The following is an 18,268-nucleotide window of genomic DNA, read 5'->3' as shown; positions in this document are numbered from 1 at the left end:
TTCTGCCGGTCTGCCGGTCTGCCGGTCTGCCTGTCTGCCTGTCTGCCTGTCTGCCTGTCTGCCTGTCTGCCTGTCTGCCTGTCTGCCTGTCTGCCTGTCTGCCTGTCTGCCTGTCTGCCTGTCTGCCTGTCTGCCGTTCTGTCTCTTTCAAATGTTTTATTTTAAACTAACTGAGATATACTGGGGGAGTTATGCTAATGACGATCTTGATCACCTATCTAGTGTGGAGGCTGTCTAGTGTGGAGGCTGTCTAGTGTGGAGGCTGTCTAGTGTGGAGGCTGTCTAGTGTGGAGGCTGTCTAGTGTGGAGGCTGTCTAGTGTGGAGGCTGTCTAGTGTGGAGGCTGTCTAGCGTGGAGGACCGTGTGGAGGACCGTCTAGCGTGGAGGACCGTCTAGCGTGGAGGACCGTCTAGCGTGGAGGACCGTCTAGCGTGGAGGACCGTCTAGCGTGGAGGACCGTCTAGCGTGGAGGACCGTCTAGCGTGGAGGACCGTCTAGCGTGGAGGACCGTCTAGCGTGGAGGACCGTCTAGCGTGGAGGACCGTCTAGCGTGGAGGACCGTCTAGCGTGGAGGACCCGTCTAGACAGTCTAGCGTGGAGGACCGTCCGTAGCGTGGAGGACCGTCTGGAGGACCGTCTAGCGTAGAGGACCGTCTAGCGTGGAGGACCGTCTAGACCGTCTAGCGTAGAGGACCGTCTAGACCGTCTAGCGTGGAGGACCGTCTAGCATAGAGGACCGTCTAGCGTAGAGGACCGTCTAGACCGTCTAGCGTAGAGGACCGTCTAGCGTAGAGGACCGTCTAGACCGTCTAGCGTGGAGGACCGTCTAGCATAGAGGACCGTCTAGCGTAGAGGACCGTCTAGCGTAGAGGACCGTCTAGCGTAGAGGACCGTCTAGCGTAGAGGACCGTCTAGACCGTCTAGCGTAGAGGACCGTCTAGCGTAGAGGACCGTCTAGCGTAGAGGACCGTCTAGCGTAGAGGACCGTCTAGCGTAGAGGACCGTCTAGACCGTCTAGCGTAGAGGACCGTCTAGCGTAGAGGACCGTCTAGACCGTCTAGCGTAGAGGACCGTCTAGACCGTCTAGCGTAGAGGACCGTCTAGACCGTCTAGCGTAGAGGACCGTCTAGACCGTCTAGCGTAGAGGACCGTCTAGACCGTCTAGCGTAGAGGACCGTCTAGACCGTCTAGCGTAGAGGACCGTCTAGACCGTCTAGCGTAGAGGACCGTCTAGCGTAGAGGACCGTCTAGCGTAGAGGACCGTCTAGACCGTCTAGCGTAGAGGACCGTCTAGCGTGGAGGACCGTCTAGCGTAGAGGACTGTCTAGACCGTCTAGCGTGGAGGACCGTCTAGACCGTCTAGCGTGGAGGGCCGTCTAGACCGTCTAGCGTGGAGGGCCGTCTAGCGTAGAGGACCGTCTAGTGTAGAAGACCGTCTAGTGTAGAAATCCTGTCTTCCTGTTCCTCTCATTCAGTCCAAAAGGTTTGTGTCAGATGTTGTTGAACAGAGCTGACATCTTTCCTCTAAAAGTCAGGCTGTCATTGTAAATCACAGTTAGATGTGAATAAAGGGGAAACATCTGTCCTCTCTTTTGTCTGTTCTGTCTCGTATAGTGGGTCTGTTGGGTCTGTCCTCTCTTCTATCTGTTATGTCTCGTATAGTGGTTCTGTTGGGTCTGTTGTAGTAACATCTGTCTGTCCTCTCTTCTGTCTGTTCTGTCTCGTATAGTGGATCTGTTGTAGTAACACATCTGTCTGTCCTCTCTTCTGTTTATGTCTCGTATAGTGGATCTGTTGGGCCTGCTGAAGTGGCGCTCCAACACCAGCCTGCTACAGCAGAACCTCCGACAGCTGATGAAGGTCGAGGGAGGAGAGGTCGTCAAGGTGAGAGATCAAAATTCATAGGTAACACAATATGAACCATTAGGAGTTTTTTTATTTTATTTTTTATTTATTTATTTATACACACCCCTGTTCTCAACAGCACCAGTATATAGAAACGCTCAGACCAAGTTTATCCACCCAACGGGATGCTGAACAGACAGACCTGTTCTCAACAGCACCAGTATATAGAAACGCTCAGACCAAGTTTATCCACCCAACGGGATGCTGAACAGACAGACCTGTTCTCAACAGCACCAGTATATAGACCCCACTGAAGGTGAAGTGTCCTCCTTCTCTCTGAACATTACGTCTTTGTTGCTAGGCAGGAAGTTAATTGATCTGGGTAATAAACTGTTCCTTCTCCCTTAATGTGACCTGACCTGGACCTCCATTCCTCACTACTCCACATCTCTCCACCAAGAAGAAGGCTCTGTTGCGCCTTCTTCACAACGCTGTCTGTGTGAAGGGACCATTTCAGGTCGTCAGTGACGTGCACGCCGAGGAACTTGAAGCTTTTGACCCTCTCCGCTGCTGCCCCGTCGATGGGGACGTGCTCTTTCTGCTGTCCTCCGTAGTCTACGATCAGCTCCTTGGTTTTGTTGACGTTGAGGGAGTGGTTATTTTCCTGGCACCACTCTGCCAGGGCTCTCACCTCCTCCCAGTAGGATGTCTCGGCAGGGTTGGTAATCAGGCTTAACTCTGTTGTCGTCAGCAAACATGATGATTAATTTTACGCCATTCATGGGTGAACACAGAGTACAGGAAGGGGCTGAGCACCCACCCCTGTGGGGCTCACCTTGTTCAGGATCAGCGTGGCAGAGGTATTGTTGCCTACCTTCACCTCTTGGGTTCGGCCCGTCAGGAAGTCCAACACCCAGTTGCACAGGACAGAGTTCAGACCCAAGGCCTTGAGCTTAATGATGAGCTTTTGCAATTGAAGTGAGTTGTAACACGTTGTTGTTTCTTGTCGTTGTAGTTTCTGCAGGACACCCTTGATGCCCTGTTTAACATTATGATGGAGAACTCAGACAGTGACACGTTTGACACCCTGGTGTTTGATTCCTTGGTAAGTACAGGTTGTTTTTTATAACACACACACACATTAAATATTTGATTTTGTTCTGTTTCGTGTGTGAGGATATTATACTGTTATACCAGACTGTGGCGGTGTGCCCGTATCATACAGCTATGACTCATACACATTACTAATGTGTGCGTGTGTTGTCAGAGAGAAAGTTGACATAGATTCACTGTATCCCGTGTGGACAAACAGAATACAGAAAAGTTGTCCCAGATTGTCTCTCTGCCTCTGGTCTGCCTCAGGCATTGTGTGGTTTTGAAAGAAGGCTAAATACACACCTTACCACCGTTAGGAATGTTAGCTATGTGCCAGAGACAAGACAGGTCCTGGGTTAGAGACAACCAGAGGACAGGGAGGCCTACCTGTTGGGAGGCTAAATACACACCTTACCACCATTAAGGAATGTTATCTATGTGCCAGAGACAAGACAGGTCCTGGGTTAGAGACAACCAGAGGACAGGGAGGCCTACCTGTTGGGAGGCTAAATACACACCTTACCACCATTAGGAATGTTAGCTATGTGCCAGAGACAAGACAGGTCCTGGGTTAGAGACAACCAGAGGACAGGGAGGCCTACCTGTTGGGAGGCTAAATACACACCTTACCACCATTAAGGAATGTTATCTATGTGCCAGAGACAAGACAGGTCCTGGGTTAGAGACAACCAGAGGACAGGGAGGCCTACCTGTTGGGAGGCTAAATACACACCTTACCACCGTTAGGAATGTTATCTATGTGCCAGAGACAAGACAGGTCCTGGGTTAGAGACAACCAGAGGACAGGGAGGCCTACCTGTTGGGAGGCTAAATACACACCTTACCACCGTTAAGGAATGTTAGCTATGTGCCAGAGACGAGACAGGTCCTGGGTTAGAGACAACCAGAGGACAGGGAGGCCTACCTGTTGGGAGGCCTACCTGTTGGGAGGCTAAATACACACCTTACCACCGTTAAGGAATGTTATCTATGTGCCAGAGACAAGACAGGTCCTGGGTTAGAGACAACCAGAGGACAGGGAGGCCTACCTGTTGGGAGGCTAAATACACACCTTACCACCATTAAGGAATGTTATCTATGTGCCAGAGACAAGACAGGTCCTGGGTTAGAGGACAGGGAGGCCTAGCTGTCGGGGAGGCCTAGCTGTCGGGGGGAGGCCTAGCTGTCGGGGAGGCCTAGCTGTCGGGGAGGCCTGGCTGTCGGGAGGCCTGGCTGTCGGGAGGCCTAGCTGTCGGGAGGCCTAGCTGTCGGGGAGGCCTGGCTGTCGGGGAGGCCTAGCTGTCGGCATGCCGACCTGTTGGGAGGCCTACCTGTTCTGACCTGTTGGGAGGCCTAGCTGTTGGGAGGCCTAGCTGTTGGGAGGCCTACCCTAGCTGTTGGGAGGCCTACCTAGCTGTTGGGAGGCCTACCCTAGCTGTTGGGAGGCCTACCCTAGCTGTTGGGAGGCCTACCCTAGCTGTTGGGAGGCCTACCCTAGCTGTTGGGAGGCCTACCCTAGCTGTTGGGAGGCCTACCCTAGCTGTTGGGAGGCCTACCCCTAGCTGTTGGGAGGCCTACCTAGCTGTTGGGAGACCTACCCTAGCTGTTGGGAGGCCTACCCTAGCTGTTGGGAGGCCTACCCTAGCTGTTGGGAGGCCTACCCTAGCTGTTGGGAGGCCTACCCTAGCTGTTGGGAGGCCTACCCTAGCTGTTGGGAGGCCTACCCCAGCTGTTGGGAGGCCTACCCTACCTGTTGGGAGGCCTACCCTAGCTGTTGGGAGGCCTACCCTAGCTGTTGGGAGGCCTACCCTAGCTGTTGGGAGGCCTACCCTAGCTGTTGGGAGGCCTAGCTGTTGGGAGGCCTAGCTGTTGGGAGGCCTAGCTGTTGGGAGGCCTAGCTGTTGGGAGGCCTAGCTGTTGGGAGGCCTAGCTGTTGGGAGGCCTACCTAATAGATAACATTCCACTGAATGAAGTATTTGAGCCATCAGACTGTAGTCTATACCACAGATAAGTTACATCACAGGGTGGATCGTTAGTTGGATATTACACACACACACACACACACACACACACACACACACACACACACACACACACACACACACACACACACACACACACACACACACACACACACACACACACACACACACACACACACACACACACACACACATCGTGCATGAGATCCTACAGCCCATGTATTTTCCTGCCAGACACAGTCTTAATTACGACACATCTCTCTAAAGCTGAGAGAAGTAGTCGACTAAATAGCTCTACATTAATAGAGCTGTTTCTCGTACTATATAATATGAAATCATCATCATCAATGTCTTTTGTAGCTATTTCATTGATTTGAACTTCTGACGAACCTTTATTGTACAAAGCCTGTATCAGCAACTGTTATGTGATGTGGTTTTGTAATGGTCTACTCTGACTAGGAGATTACCAGCCGGCTCCTCTTATCCAGAGAGAAACTACAGAGAGGAAGGACGACTAACTGCGTCTTAGATTATCTGGGGGGGGGGGGAAGAATATAGAATAGAGAGAAAATTGGCTTTTCATTATTTCCAATCTCATTTAATTTCCAATCTCTCTCTCTCCTTTTTTTTTGTCCATTTTCAACGAAAGAAAGAAAAGGTCTAGTTTTGCCTCCCGACTCTTGTGACTGTGAGGTTTGTGTTTGTAAGGTTTGTGACTGTAAGGTTTGTGTTTGTAAGGTTTGTGACTGTAAGGTTTGTGTTTGTAATGACTGGTGTTTCTGTTTTGATCCTGGCAGGTATTCATAATTGGACTCATTGCAGACAGAAAGTTTCAGCACTTTAACCCCGTCCTTGAGACCTACATCAGGAAGCATTTCAGTGCTACTCTGGCGTACACGTGAGTAGCAGCTTATTACTGCTGGAGAAATGTACTGAGTGGACAAAACATTAGGAACACCTGCTCCTTCCGTGATATAGACTGACCGGGTGAATCCAAAGTCATGTGTCCTCCGATACACAACCCAACCAAGCCGCACTGCTTCTTAACACAGCGCCACCCAACCAAGCCGCACTGCTTCTTAACACAGCGCCACCCAACCAAGCGCCACCCAGCTCCACCCAACCAAGCCGCACTGCTTCTTAACACAGCGCCACCCAACCAAGCCGCACTGCTTCTTAACACAGCGCCACCCAACCAAGCGCCACCCAGCGCCACCCAACCCAGCGCCACCCAACCAAGCGCCACCCAACCAAGCGCCACCCAACCAAGCGCCACCCAACCAAGCCGCACTGCTTCTTAACACAGCGCCACCCAACCAAGCCGCACTGCTTCTTAACACAGCGCCACCCAACCAAGCCGCACTGCTTCTTAACACAGCGCCACCCAACCAAGCGCCACCCAGCGCCACCCAACCCAGCGCCACCCAACCAAGCGCCACCCAACCAAGCGCCACCCAACCAAGCCGCACTGCTTCTTAACACAGCGCCACCCAACCAAGCCGCACTGCTTCTTAACACAGCGCCACCCAACCAAGCCTCACTGCTTCTTAACACAGCGCCACCCAACCAAGCCGCACTGCTTCTTAACACAGCGCCACCCAACCAAGCCGCACTGCTTCTTAACACAGCGCCACCCAACCAAGCCGCACTGCTTCTTAACACAGCGCCATCCAACCCGCCGCACCAATGTGTCGGAGGAAACACCTGGCAACCTTGGTTAGCGCGCACTGCGCCCGGCCCGCCGCAGGAGTCGCTGGTGCGCGATGAGACAAGGATTTCCCTCCCGGCCAAACCCTCCCTAACCCGGAGCGAAGCTCGGCCAATTGTGCGTCGCCCCACAGACCTACCGGTTACGGCCGGTTACGACAGAGCCTGGGCGCGAACCCAGAGTGTCTGCTGGCACAGCTGGCGCTGCAGTACCGTGCTAAACTACTATGTAGGAGGGGAGAGAAGGGAGGCCTCTCATCTTTTAAGTGGGAGAACTTGCACAATTGGTGGCTGACTAAATACTTTTTGCCCCACTGTGTGTGTGTGTGTGTGTGTGTGTGTGTGTGTGTGTGTGTGTGTGTGTGTGTGTGTGTGTGTGTGTGTGTGTGTGTGTGTGTGTGTGTGTGTGTGTGTGTGTGTGTGTGTGTGTGTGTGTGTATATGTGTGTGTGTATATATGTATATATGTGTGTGTGTATATGTATCTAAATATATATGTGTGTGTGTGTGTGTGTGTGTGTGTGTGTGTGTGTGTGTGTGTGTGTGTGTGTGTGTGTGTGTGTGTGTGTAAATATATATGTACATGTGTATATATGTGTGTATATGTATCTAAATATATATGTACATGTGTATGTTGTTCAGGAAGCTGACCAAGGTTCTGAAGAACTATGTGGAGAATGCAGAGAAGCTGACAGAACAGCTGCTGAAAGCCATTAAAGCTCTGGAGTACATATTCAAGTTTATAGTGCGTTCCAGGGTCCTCTTCAACCAGTAAGTGTAGACACACACACACTATATACACCTATACACCCCTATATACACACACACCTATATACACACACACCTATATACACCCCTATATACACCCCTATATACACCCTATATACCCCTATATACACACTCCCCCCTATACACCATACACACACACACCCCTATATACACCTATATACCCCTATATACCCCTACACACCCCTATATATACACCTCTATACACACACACCCTATATACACACCCCTATATACACCTATACACACACACCCCTATATACACCCCTATATACACCCCTATATACACACACCCCCTATATACACCCCTATATACACCCTATATACACCCCTATATACACCCCTATATACACCCCCTATACACCCCTATATACACCCCTATACCCCTATATACACCCCTATACCCCCTATACACCCCTATACACCCCTATATACACCCCTATACCCCTATACACACCCATATACACCCCTATATACACCCCTATACACACACACCCCTATACACCCCTATATACACCCCTATACACACACACACCCCTATATACACCCCTATATACACCCCTATATACACCCCTATACCCCTATACACACCCCTATACACCCCTATATACACCCCTATACACACACACCCCTATACACCCCTATACACCCCTATATACACCCCTATACACACACACCCCTATATACACCCTATACACACCCATATACCCCCCTACACACCCCTACACACCCCTACACCCCCTACACACCCCCACACCTGTAACCATTGACAGTAGGAAGTACATGCTGTGTAATATACTGCAGGGCCTTCACAATGTATTCATACCCCTACACCCCTCTACACCCCCTATACCCACCCTACACCCCCTATACCCCCCTATACCCCCCTATACCCCCTACACACCCCTATACCCCCCTACACCCCCTACACCTGTAACCATTGACAGTAGGAAGTACATGGTATGTAATATACTACAGGGCCTTCACAATGTATTCATACCCCTCTACACCCCCTATACCCACCCTACACCCCCTACACACCCCTACACCCCGCCTACACACCCCTACACACCCCTACACACCCCTATACCCACCCTACACACCCCTACATCGCCCTACACCCCCTACACACCCCTACACCCCCCTATACACCCCTACACCCCCTACACACCCCTATACCCCCTACACCCCCGACACCCCTCTACACCCCCTGACACCCCTCTACACCCCCTACACCCCCCTACACACCCCTATACCCCCTACACCCCCTATACCCCCCTACACCCCTCTACACCCCCTACACACCCCTACACCCCCCGACACCCTCTACACCCCCTACACACCCCTACACCCCTATACCCACCCTACACCCCCTACACACCCTACACACCCCTACACCCCCCTATACCCCCCTACATCCCCCTACACCCCTATACCCCCTATACCCCCTACACACCCTACACACCCCTACACCCCCTACACCCCCTACACCCCTACACACCCTACACACCCCTATACACCCCCTACACACCCCTACACCCCCTACACACCCCTATACCCCCTACACACCCCTACACCCCCCTACACACCCCTACACCCCCTACACACCCCTATACCCCCTACACCCCCTACACCCCCTACACACCCCTACACCCCCTATACCCCCTACACCCCCTATACCCCCTACACACCCCTATACCCCCTACACCCCCTACACCCCCTACACACCCCTACACCCCTACACACCCCTACACACCCCTACACACCCCTATACCCCCTACACACCCCTACACCTGTAACCATTGACAGTAGGAAGTACATGCTGTGTAATATACTACAGGGCCTTCACAATGTATTCATACCCCTACACCCCTCTACACCCCCTATACCCACCCTACACCCCCTATACCCACCCTACACCCCCCGACACCCCTATACCCCCTACACCCCCTATACCCCCTACACCCCTACACCTGTAACCATTGACAGTAGGAAGTACATGCTGTGTAATATACTACAGGGCCTTCACAATGTATTCACACCCCTACCCCCCTACACCCCTACACCCCCCCCTACACCCCCTACACCCCCTATACCCCCTATACCCCCTACACACCCCTACACACCCCTACACACCCCTACACCCCTCTACACCCCCTACACCCCCTACACCCCTATACCCCCTATACACCCCTACACACCCCTACACCCCCTACACCCCCTACACACCCCTACACACCCCTACACCCCCCTACACACCCCTACACCCCTCTACACCCCCTATACCCCCTACACACCCCCACACCTGTAACCATTGACAGTAGGAAGTACATGCTGTGTAATATACTGCAGGGCCTCCACAATGTATTCATACCCTCTGACTTATTCCACCTTTTTGTTGTGTTACAGACTGATTTTAAAATGGATTTAATAGATGTTTTTATCTCTCCCTCTACACACAATACCCCATATTGACACATTTTTGTGCAAATGTTTGGAAAATGAAATACAGAAATATCTCATTTTTCGTAAGTATCCGTACTCCTGAGTTATAATCGCTGCCAACAGTGATTCTAACTGTGAGTCTTTCTGGGTAAATCTCTAAGAGCTTTGCAGACCTGGATTGTACAATATTTGCACACTGTTCATTTTTAAATTCTTCAAACTCTGTCAAGTTTGGTTGCTGATCATTGCTAGACAGCCATTTTCAAGTCTTGACATGGATTTTCAAGCCGATTTCAGTCGAAACTTAAACTTGGCCCCTCAGGAACATTCCATGTCATCTTGGAAAGCAACTCCAGTGTCGATTTGACCTTTTGAGGTTATTGTCCTGCTTTAAGGTGAATTACTCTCCCAGTGTCCTTTGGAAAGCAGACTGAACCAGGTTTAGCCTGTGCTTACCTCTGTTTTCTTTATTTTTATGCCAAAGATCTCTCTAGTCCTTGCCGATGACAAGCATACCCATAACATGATGCAGCCAATACCACCATGCTTGAAAATATTTAGTGTGGATTTGCCCAAAACAGAACTCTTTTGTATTCAGATGATAAAGTTGACTTCTTTTCCAAAGGTTTTGCAGTTTTACTTTAGTGCCTTATTGCAAACAGGATATATGTTTGGAAAATTTCATTTTGTACTACAGGCTTCCTTCTTTTCATTCTGTCTTTTAGGTTATTATTGTGGAGTAACTGCAATGTTGTTGATCCGTCCTCAGTTTTCTCCTATCGGAGCCATTAAACTCTGTTACTGTCACAAGTCACAATTAGCCTCATGGTAAAATCCCTGAGTGGTTTCCTTCCTCTCCGGCAACTGAGTTAGGAAGTACGCCTGTATGTTTGTAGTGAGGCGGTATATTGATACACCATCCAAAGTGTCATTAATAACTTCACCATGTTGCTCAAAGGGATATTCAATGTCTGCTTTTAATTAGTTTTTCCCATCTACCAATAGGTTCCTTTCTTTGCGAGGCATTGGAAAAACCTCCCTGGTCTTTGTGGTTGAATCTGTGTTTGAAATTCACTGCTTGACTGAGGGACATTACAGATAATTGTATGTGTTGGGGTAGTCATTAAAAATGTTAAACGCTGTTATTGCACCCAGAGTCCATGCAACTGATTACTGTTAATTGTTAAGCACATTTTTTACTCCTGAACTTATTTGGTCTCGTCATAACAAAGGGGTTGAATACTTATCGACTCATTATTATGTCTGAAAACATCATTCCATTTTTAACATGAATGTGGTATTGTTGTGTAGGACCGTGACACAACGTCTCCATTGAATTCATTTTAAACTGAGGCTGTAATGAAACAAAATGTGGACAAGGTCAAGTAATGTGGATAGTTTCTGAAGGCCCCGTAAATCATTATGTCGCCGTTACTCTACCCCTGTGAAACAGTGCCATAGAACAACTATAACTACCTCCATACAGTAACTACCACCATACAGTAACTATAACTACCTCCATACAGTAACTACCACCATACAGTAACTATAACTACCTCCATACAGTAACTACCACCATACAGTAACTATAACTACCTCCATACAGTAACTACCACCATACAGTAACTATAACTACCACCATACAGTAACTATAACTACCACCATACAGTAACTATAACTACCACCATACAGTAACTATAACTACCATACAGTAACTACCACCATACAGTAACTAACTACCACCATACAGTACAGTAACTACCACCATACAGTAACTATAACTACCTCCATACAGTAACTACCACCATACAGTAACTATAACTACCACCATACAGTAACTACCACCATACAGTAACTATAACTACCTCCATACAGTAACTACCACCATACAGTAACTATAACTACCACCATACAGTAACTACCACCATACAGTAACTATAACTACCTCCATACAGTAACTACCTCCATACAGTAACTATAACTACCACCATACAGTAACTACCACCATACAGTAACTATAACTACCTCCATACAGTAACTACCACCATACAGTAACTACCACCATACAGTAACTACCTCCATACATTAACTACCACCATACAGTAACTATAACTACCAACATACAGTAACTACCACCATACAGTAACTACCACCATACAGTAACTATAACTACCACCATACAGTAACTACCACCATACAGTAACTACCACCATACAGTAACTACCACCATACAGTAACTACCACCATACAGTAACTACCACCATACAGTAACTACCTCCATACAGTAACTACCACCATACAGTAACTATAACTACCACCATACAGTAACTACCACCATACAGTAACTACCACCATACAGTAACTACCACCATACAGTAACTATAACTACCACCATACAGTAACTATAACTACCACCATACAGTAACTACCACCATACAGTAACTATAACTACCACCATACAGTAACTACCACCATACAGTAACTACCACCATACAGTAACTACCTCCATACAGTAACTACCACCATACAGTAACTATAACTACCACCATACAGTAACTATAACTACCACCATACAGTAACTATAACTACCACCATACAGTAACTACCACCATACAGTAACTACCTCCATACAGTAACTACCACCATACAGTAACTACCTCCATACAGTAACTACCACCATACAGTAACTACCACCATACAGTAACTATAACTACCACCATACAGTAACTATAACTACCACCATACAGTAACTATAACTACCACCATACAGTAACTACCACCATACAGTAACTACCACCATACAGTAACTACCTCCATACAGTAACTACCACCATACAGTAACTATAACTACCACCATACAGTAACTACCACCATACAGTAACTACCTCCATACAGTAACTACCTCCATACAGTAACTACCACCATACAGTAACTACCACCATACAGTAACTACCACCATACAGTAACTGCCACCATACAGTAACTACCACCATACAGTAACTACCACCATACAGTAACTATAACTACCACCATACAGTAACTACCACCATACAGTAACTATAACTACCTCCATACAGTAACTACCACCATACAGTAACTACCACCATACAGTAACTACCACCATACAGTAACTACCACCATACAGTAACTATAACTACCACCATACAGTAACTACCACCATACAGTAACTACCTCCATACAGTAACTACCACCATACAGTAACTATAACTACCACCATACAGTAACTACCTCCATACAGTAACTACCTCCATACAGTAACTACCACCATACAGTAACTACCACCATACAGTAACTACCACCATACAGTAACTATAACTACCACCATACAGTAACTACCACCATACAGTAACTATAACTACCTCCATACAGTAACTACCACCATACAGTAACTACCACCATACAGTAACTACCTCCATACAGTAACTACCACCATACAGTAACTATAACTACCACCATACAGTAACTACCACCATACAGTAACTATAACTACCACCATACAGTAACTACCTCCATACAGTAACTACCACCATACAGTAACTACCTCCATACAGTAACTACCACCATACAGTAACTATAACTACCACCATACAGTAACTATAACTACCACCATACAGTAACTACCACCATACAGTAACTACCACCATACAGTAACTACCTCCATACTACCACCAACAGTAACACCATACAGTAACTACCACCATACAGTAACTACCACCATACAGTAACTACCTCCATACAGTAACTACCTCCATACAGTAACTACCACCATACAGTAACTACCACCATACAGTAACTATCACCATACAGTAACTACCACCATACAGTAACTACCACCATACAGTAACTACCACCATACAGTAACTACCACCATACAGTAACTACCACCATACAGTAACTACCACCATACAGTAACTACCACCATACAGTAACTACCACCATACAGTAACTATAACTACCACCATACAGTAACTATAACTACCTCCATACAGTAACTACCACCATACAGTAACTATAACTACCTCCATACAGTAACCAGTAGGTTGTATAGGTAGAATGGTTCAGGCTAGTTTCAGTCCAGTATAGAGATCCAGTAGGTTTTATAGGTAGAATGGTTCAGGCTAGTTTCCAGATTTTGCCTCCATACAAACTGTTACAGTCTAGATTCCTCCATACAAACTGTTACAGTCCAGATTCTGCCTCCATACAAACTGTTACAGTCCAGATTCTGCCTCCATACAAACTGTTACAGTCCAGATTCTGCCTCCATACAAACTGTTACAGTCCAGATTCCTCCATACAAACTGTTACAGTCCAGATGCCTCCATACAAACTGTTACAGTCCAGGTTCTGCCTCCATACAAACTGTTACAGTCCAGGTTCTGCCTCCATACAAACTGTTACAGTCTAGATTCTGCCTCCATACAAACTGTTACAGTCTAGATTCTGCCTCCATACAAACTGTTACAGTCTAGATTCCTCCATACAAACTGTTACAGTCTAGATTCCTCCATACAAACTGTTACAGTCTAGATTCCTCCATACAAACTGTTACAGTCTAGATTCCTCCATACAAACTGTTACAGTCTAGATTCCTCCATACAAACTGTTACAGTCTAGATTCCTCCATACAAACTGTTACAGTCCAGATTCTGCCTCCATACAAACTGTTACAGTCCAGATTCTGCCTCCATACAAACTGTTACAGTCCAGATTCCGCCTCCATACAAACTGTTACAGTCCAGATTCCGCCTCCATACAAACTGTTACAGTCCAGATTCCGCCTCCATACAAACTGTTACAGTCCAGATTCCGCCTCCATACAAACTGTTACAGTCCAGATTCCGCCTCCATACAAACTGTTACAGTCCAGATTCCTCCATACAAACTGTTACAGTCCAGATTCCTCCATACAAACTGTTACAGTCCAGATTCCTCCTCTATACAAACTGTTACAGTCTAGATTCTGCCTCCATACAAACTGTCACAGTCCAGATTCCTCCATACAAACGGTTACAGTCCAGATTCCTCCATACAAACGGTTACAGTCCAGATTCCTCCATACAAACTGTTACAGTCTAGATTCTGCCTCCATACAAACTGTCACAGTCCAGATTCCTCCATACAAACTGTCACAGTCCAGATTCCTCCATACAAACTGTCACAGTCCAGATTCCTCCATACAAACTGTCACAGTCCAGATTCCTCCATACAAACTGTCACAGTCCAGATTCCTCCATACAAACTGTTACAGTCCAGATTCTGCCTCTATACAAACTGTTACAGTCTAGATTCTGCCTCCATACAAACTGTCACAGTCCAGATTCCTCCATAGAAACTGTTACAGTCCAGATTCCTCCATACAAACTGTCACAGTCCAGATTCCTCCATACAAACTGTTACAGTCCAGATTCCTCCATACAAACTGTTACAGTCCAGATTCCTCCATACAAACTGTTACAGTCCAGATTCTGCCTCCATACAAACTGTTACAGTCCAGATTCTGCCTCCATACAAACTGTTACAGTCCAGATTCTGCCTCCATACAAACTGTTACAGTCTAGATTCTGCCTCCATACAAACTGTTACAGTCCAGATTCTCCATACAAACTGTTACAGTCCAGATTCTGCCTCCATACAAACTGTTACAGTCTAGATTCTGCCTCCATACAAACTGTCACAGTCCAGATTCCTCCATACAAACTGTCACAGTCCAGATTCTTCCATATAAACTGTTACAGTCCAGATTCTTTCTGCTCCATACAAACTGTTACAGTCCAGGTTCTGCCTCCATACAAACTGTTACAGTCCAGATTCTGCCTCCATACAAACTGTTACAGTCCAGATTCTGCCTCCATACAAACTGTTACAGTCCAGATTCTGCCTCCATACAAACTGTTACAGTCCAGATTCTGCCTCCATACAAACTGTTACAGTCCAGATTCTGCCTCCATACAAACTGTTACAGTCCAGATTCTGCCTCCATACAAACTGTTACAGATTCTGCCAGATTCTGTCCAGATTCCATACAAACTGTTACAGTCCAGATTCTGCCTCCATACAAACTCTTACAGTCCAGATTCTGCCTCCATACAAACTCTTACAGTCCAGATTCCTCCATACTGTCGTGTCTTTGGTATCATTAAAAGTGAAAACGGGTATTTAATCAAATCAATTCTCTGTAATTATTATTACGTGATTATACTAATCATGTAAATGTAATTAACTAGAAGTCGGGGCACCAAGGAAAATATTCAGATTACAAATTTATAATTTTCCTAATTATAACTCTTCAGATATTTTAACATCTGATCTGTTAGTATTTAAATTAATGTATTTTTCTTTACCTCACGTTAGTCTCATTCCAAACGTCGTAAATTGTTGGTTATCTGCACGAACCCAGTGTTCACTATGAGTCATCCATAAACCAATTGTCTTAGTCATTTATTTACAATCACAGAAATGCATAAACAACCAAACAGTAGCCATGGTTACAAGGAAATGATGAGGTTCCCTAGTGGGCTCAGCCAATATGACGGCTTGGTGGACAAAGGGGTGTGGACAAAGTGGGTGTGGACAAAGGGAAGTGGGTGTGGACAAAGGGAAGTGGGTGGACAAAGGGAAGTGGACAAAGGGAAGTGGGTGTGGACAAAGGGAAGTGGGTGTGGACAAAGGGAAGTGGGTGTGGACAAAGGGAAAAGTGGGTGTGGACAAAGGGAAGTGGGTGGGTGGACAAAGGGAAGTGGGACAAAGGGAAGTGGGTGTGGACAAGGGAAGTGGGTGTGGACAAAGGGAAGTGGGTGTGGACAAAGGGAAGTGGGTGGGGACAAAGGGAAGTGGGTGGGGACAAAGGGAAGTGGGTGGGGACAAAGGGAAGTGGGTGTGGACAAAGGGGAGTGGGCGTGGACAAAGGGGAGTGGGCGTGGACAAATGGGAGTGGGCGTAGACAAAGGGGAGTGGGTGTGGACAAAAGAGTCACTACACACAGTTGATAATTATATTAATTATATCTAGCTGCGGACTAGTAATTTGTGTCTAAGATTTGCTCTTATTCTGTAGGGGTCGACAGTCTCAGAGTTTAACCATTTCCCGCTGTGTAGCCAATGCTCGACGCGATGTGGTTAGCATATGGTTAGGTTGGTAAGCAGTTTATAACAGCAATAAGGCACCTCGGGGGTTTGTGATATATGGCCAGTGTACCACAGCTAAGGGATGTGTCTAGGTCCTCTGCATGGCATCATGGGTAAGATCAGCCCTTAGCCGTGGTATAATGGCCATATACCACACCTCGTCTGGCCTGATTCCTTCATTATAAAACAGTAACAAAGCCTTGTTCCTGGCGATCGCATTGCATCAATAAATCACAGTACATGAACTGTTCTTCCCCCTACATAAAGTATTCCAGATTGATATGCTAATTAATTCATTAATATACGTCTTTTGGTATGCCAGGACTTGCCGTTGTTTTCCCTGCATTTGGCGCTGGAAGCAGACAGGCTGGAGTAGCCCGCTTGTTTTAGATGCTAACGATGATCAGCAATGATCAAGGTATTTTGGTCTTGTTTTGTATTTGCATGGAGAACCCATGCTGAGCCTACAGTCAGTGGGCCCTGGTTTGATGGGTAGAGAACTGTGATATAACAATGACAGAGAAGTGGCCTACTGGCATCCGGCTACAGGGGGCCTGTTAACATCTCTGTGTGAGCTAACAGCACGTCTCTGTGTGTGGAGGGACTTCATGAAAGGTCTCTAAATCATCGGTTTTAATTCCTTCTCTCCTCCCTTTCTCTTTCCACTCCTCTCTCTTTCCCTCTCTCTTCCTCATTCTCTCCTACCACCCCTCTCTCCTCTCCTCCCTTTCAATCTCCTCTCCTCTCTCTCTCCCACTCTCTTCCTAAATTCTCTTCTACCTCCCCTCTCTCCTCTTATCCCTCTTCCCAACATATCTTTTCCCCCCATCCCTCTCTCCTCTCCCTACATCCCTCTCTCCCTCCATCCCTCCCTCCCTCCATCCCTCTCTCCTCTCCCTCTATCCATCCCTCTCCCTCCATCCATCCTTCTCTCCTCTCTCCTTCCCACCTCCCTCCGTCCATCCCATCCGTCTCTCCTCTTCTCCTTCCATCCATCCATCCCATCCGTCTCTCCTCTTCTCCTTCCATCCATCCATCCATCTCTCCTCTCTCTCCTACCTCCCTCTGTCCGTCCATCCATCTCTCCTCTTCTCCTTCCATCCATCCATCCATCTCTCCTCTCTCCTACCTCCCTCTGTCCGTCCATCCATCTCTCCTCTTCTCCCTCCTACCTCCCTCCATCCATCCATCCATCCATCCATCTCTCATCTTCTCCCTACCTCCCTCTGTCCATCCATCCATCCCTCCCTCCCTCCGTCC

General features: G+C 47.5%; 1 protein-coding gene across 2 annotated transcripts in view; it reads left to right on the top strand.

Annotated features, from left to right (window-relative positions):
- The window catches only part of LOC124018334 (dedicator of cytokinesis protein 1-like), a 173,744-nt gene that overhangs the window by 123,461 nt on the left and 32,015 nt on the right, over nt 1-18,268 (top strand). For both annotated transcript variants that reach the window (XM_046333608.1, XM_046333607.1), the window contains exons 19-22: nt 1,787-1,884; nt 2,861-2,950; nt 5,721-5,821; nt 7,272-7,400. In XM_046333608.1, coding sequence (XP_046189564.1) covers nt 1,787-1,884; nt 2,861-2,950; nt 5,721-5,821; nt 7,272-7,400 — 418 coding nt within the window. The remainder of the gene's footprint in view (nt 1-1,786; nt 1,885-2,860; nt 2,951-5,720; nt 5,822-7,271; nt 7,401-18,268) is intronic.

This window comes from Oncorhynchus gorbuscha, unplaced genomic scaffold (genome assembly GCF_021184085.1).
Source record: "Oncorhynchus gorbuscha isolate QuinsamMale2020 ecotype Even-year unplaced genomic scaffold, OgorEven_v1.0 Un_scaffold_480, whole genome shotgun sequence".
Lineage (NCBI taxonomy): Eukaryota > Metazoa > Chordata > Actinopteri > Salmoniformes > Salmonidae > Oncorhynchus > Oncorhynchus gorbuscha.
Note: the sequence above shows the minus strand (reverse complement) of the source record. Positions and strands in the feature narration are given on the sequence as shown.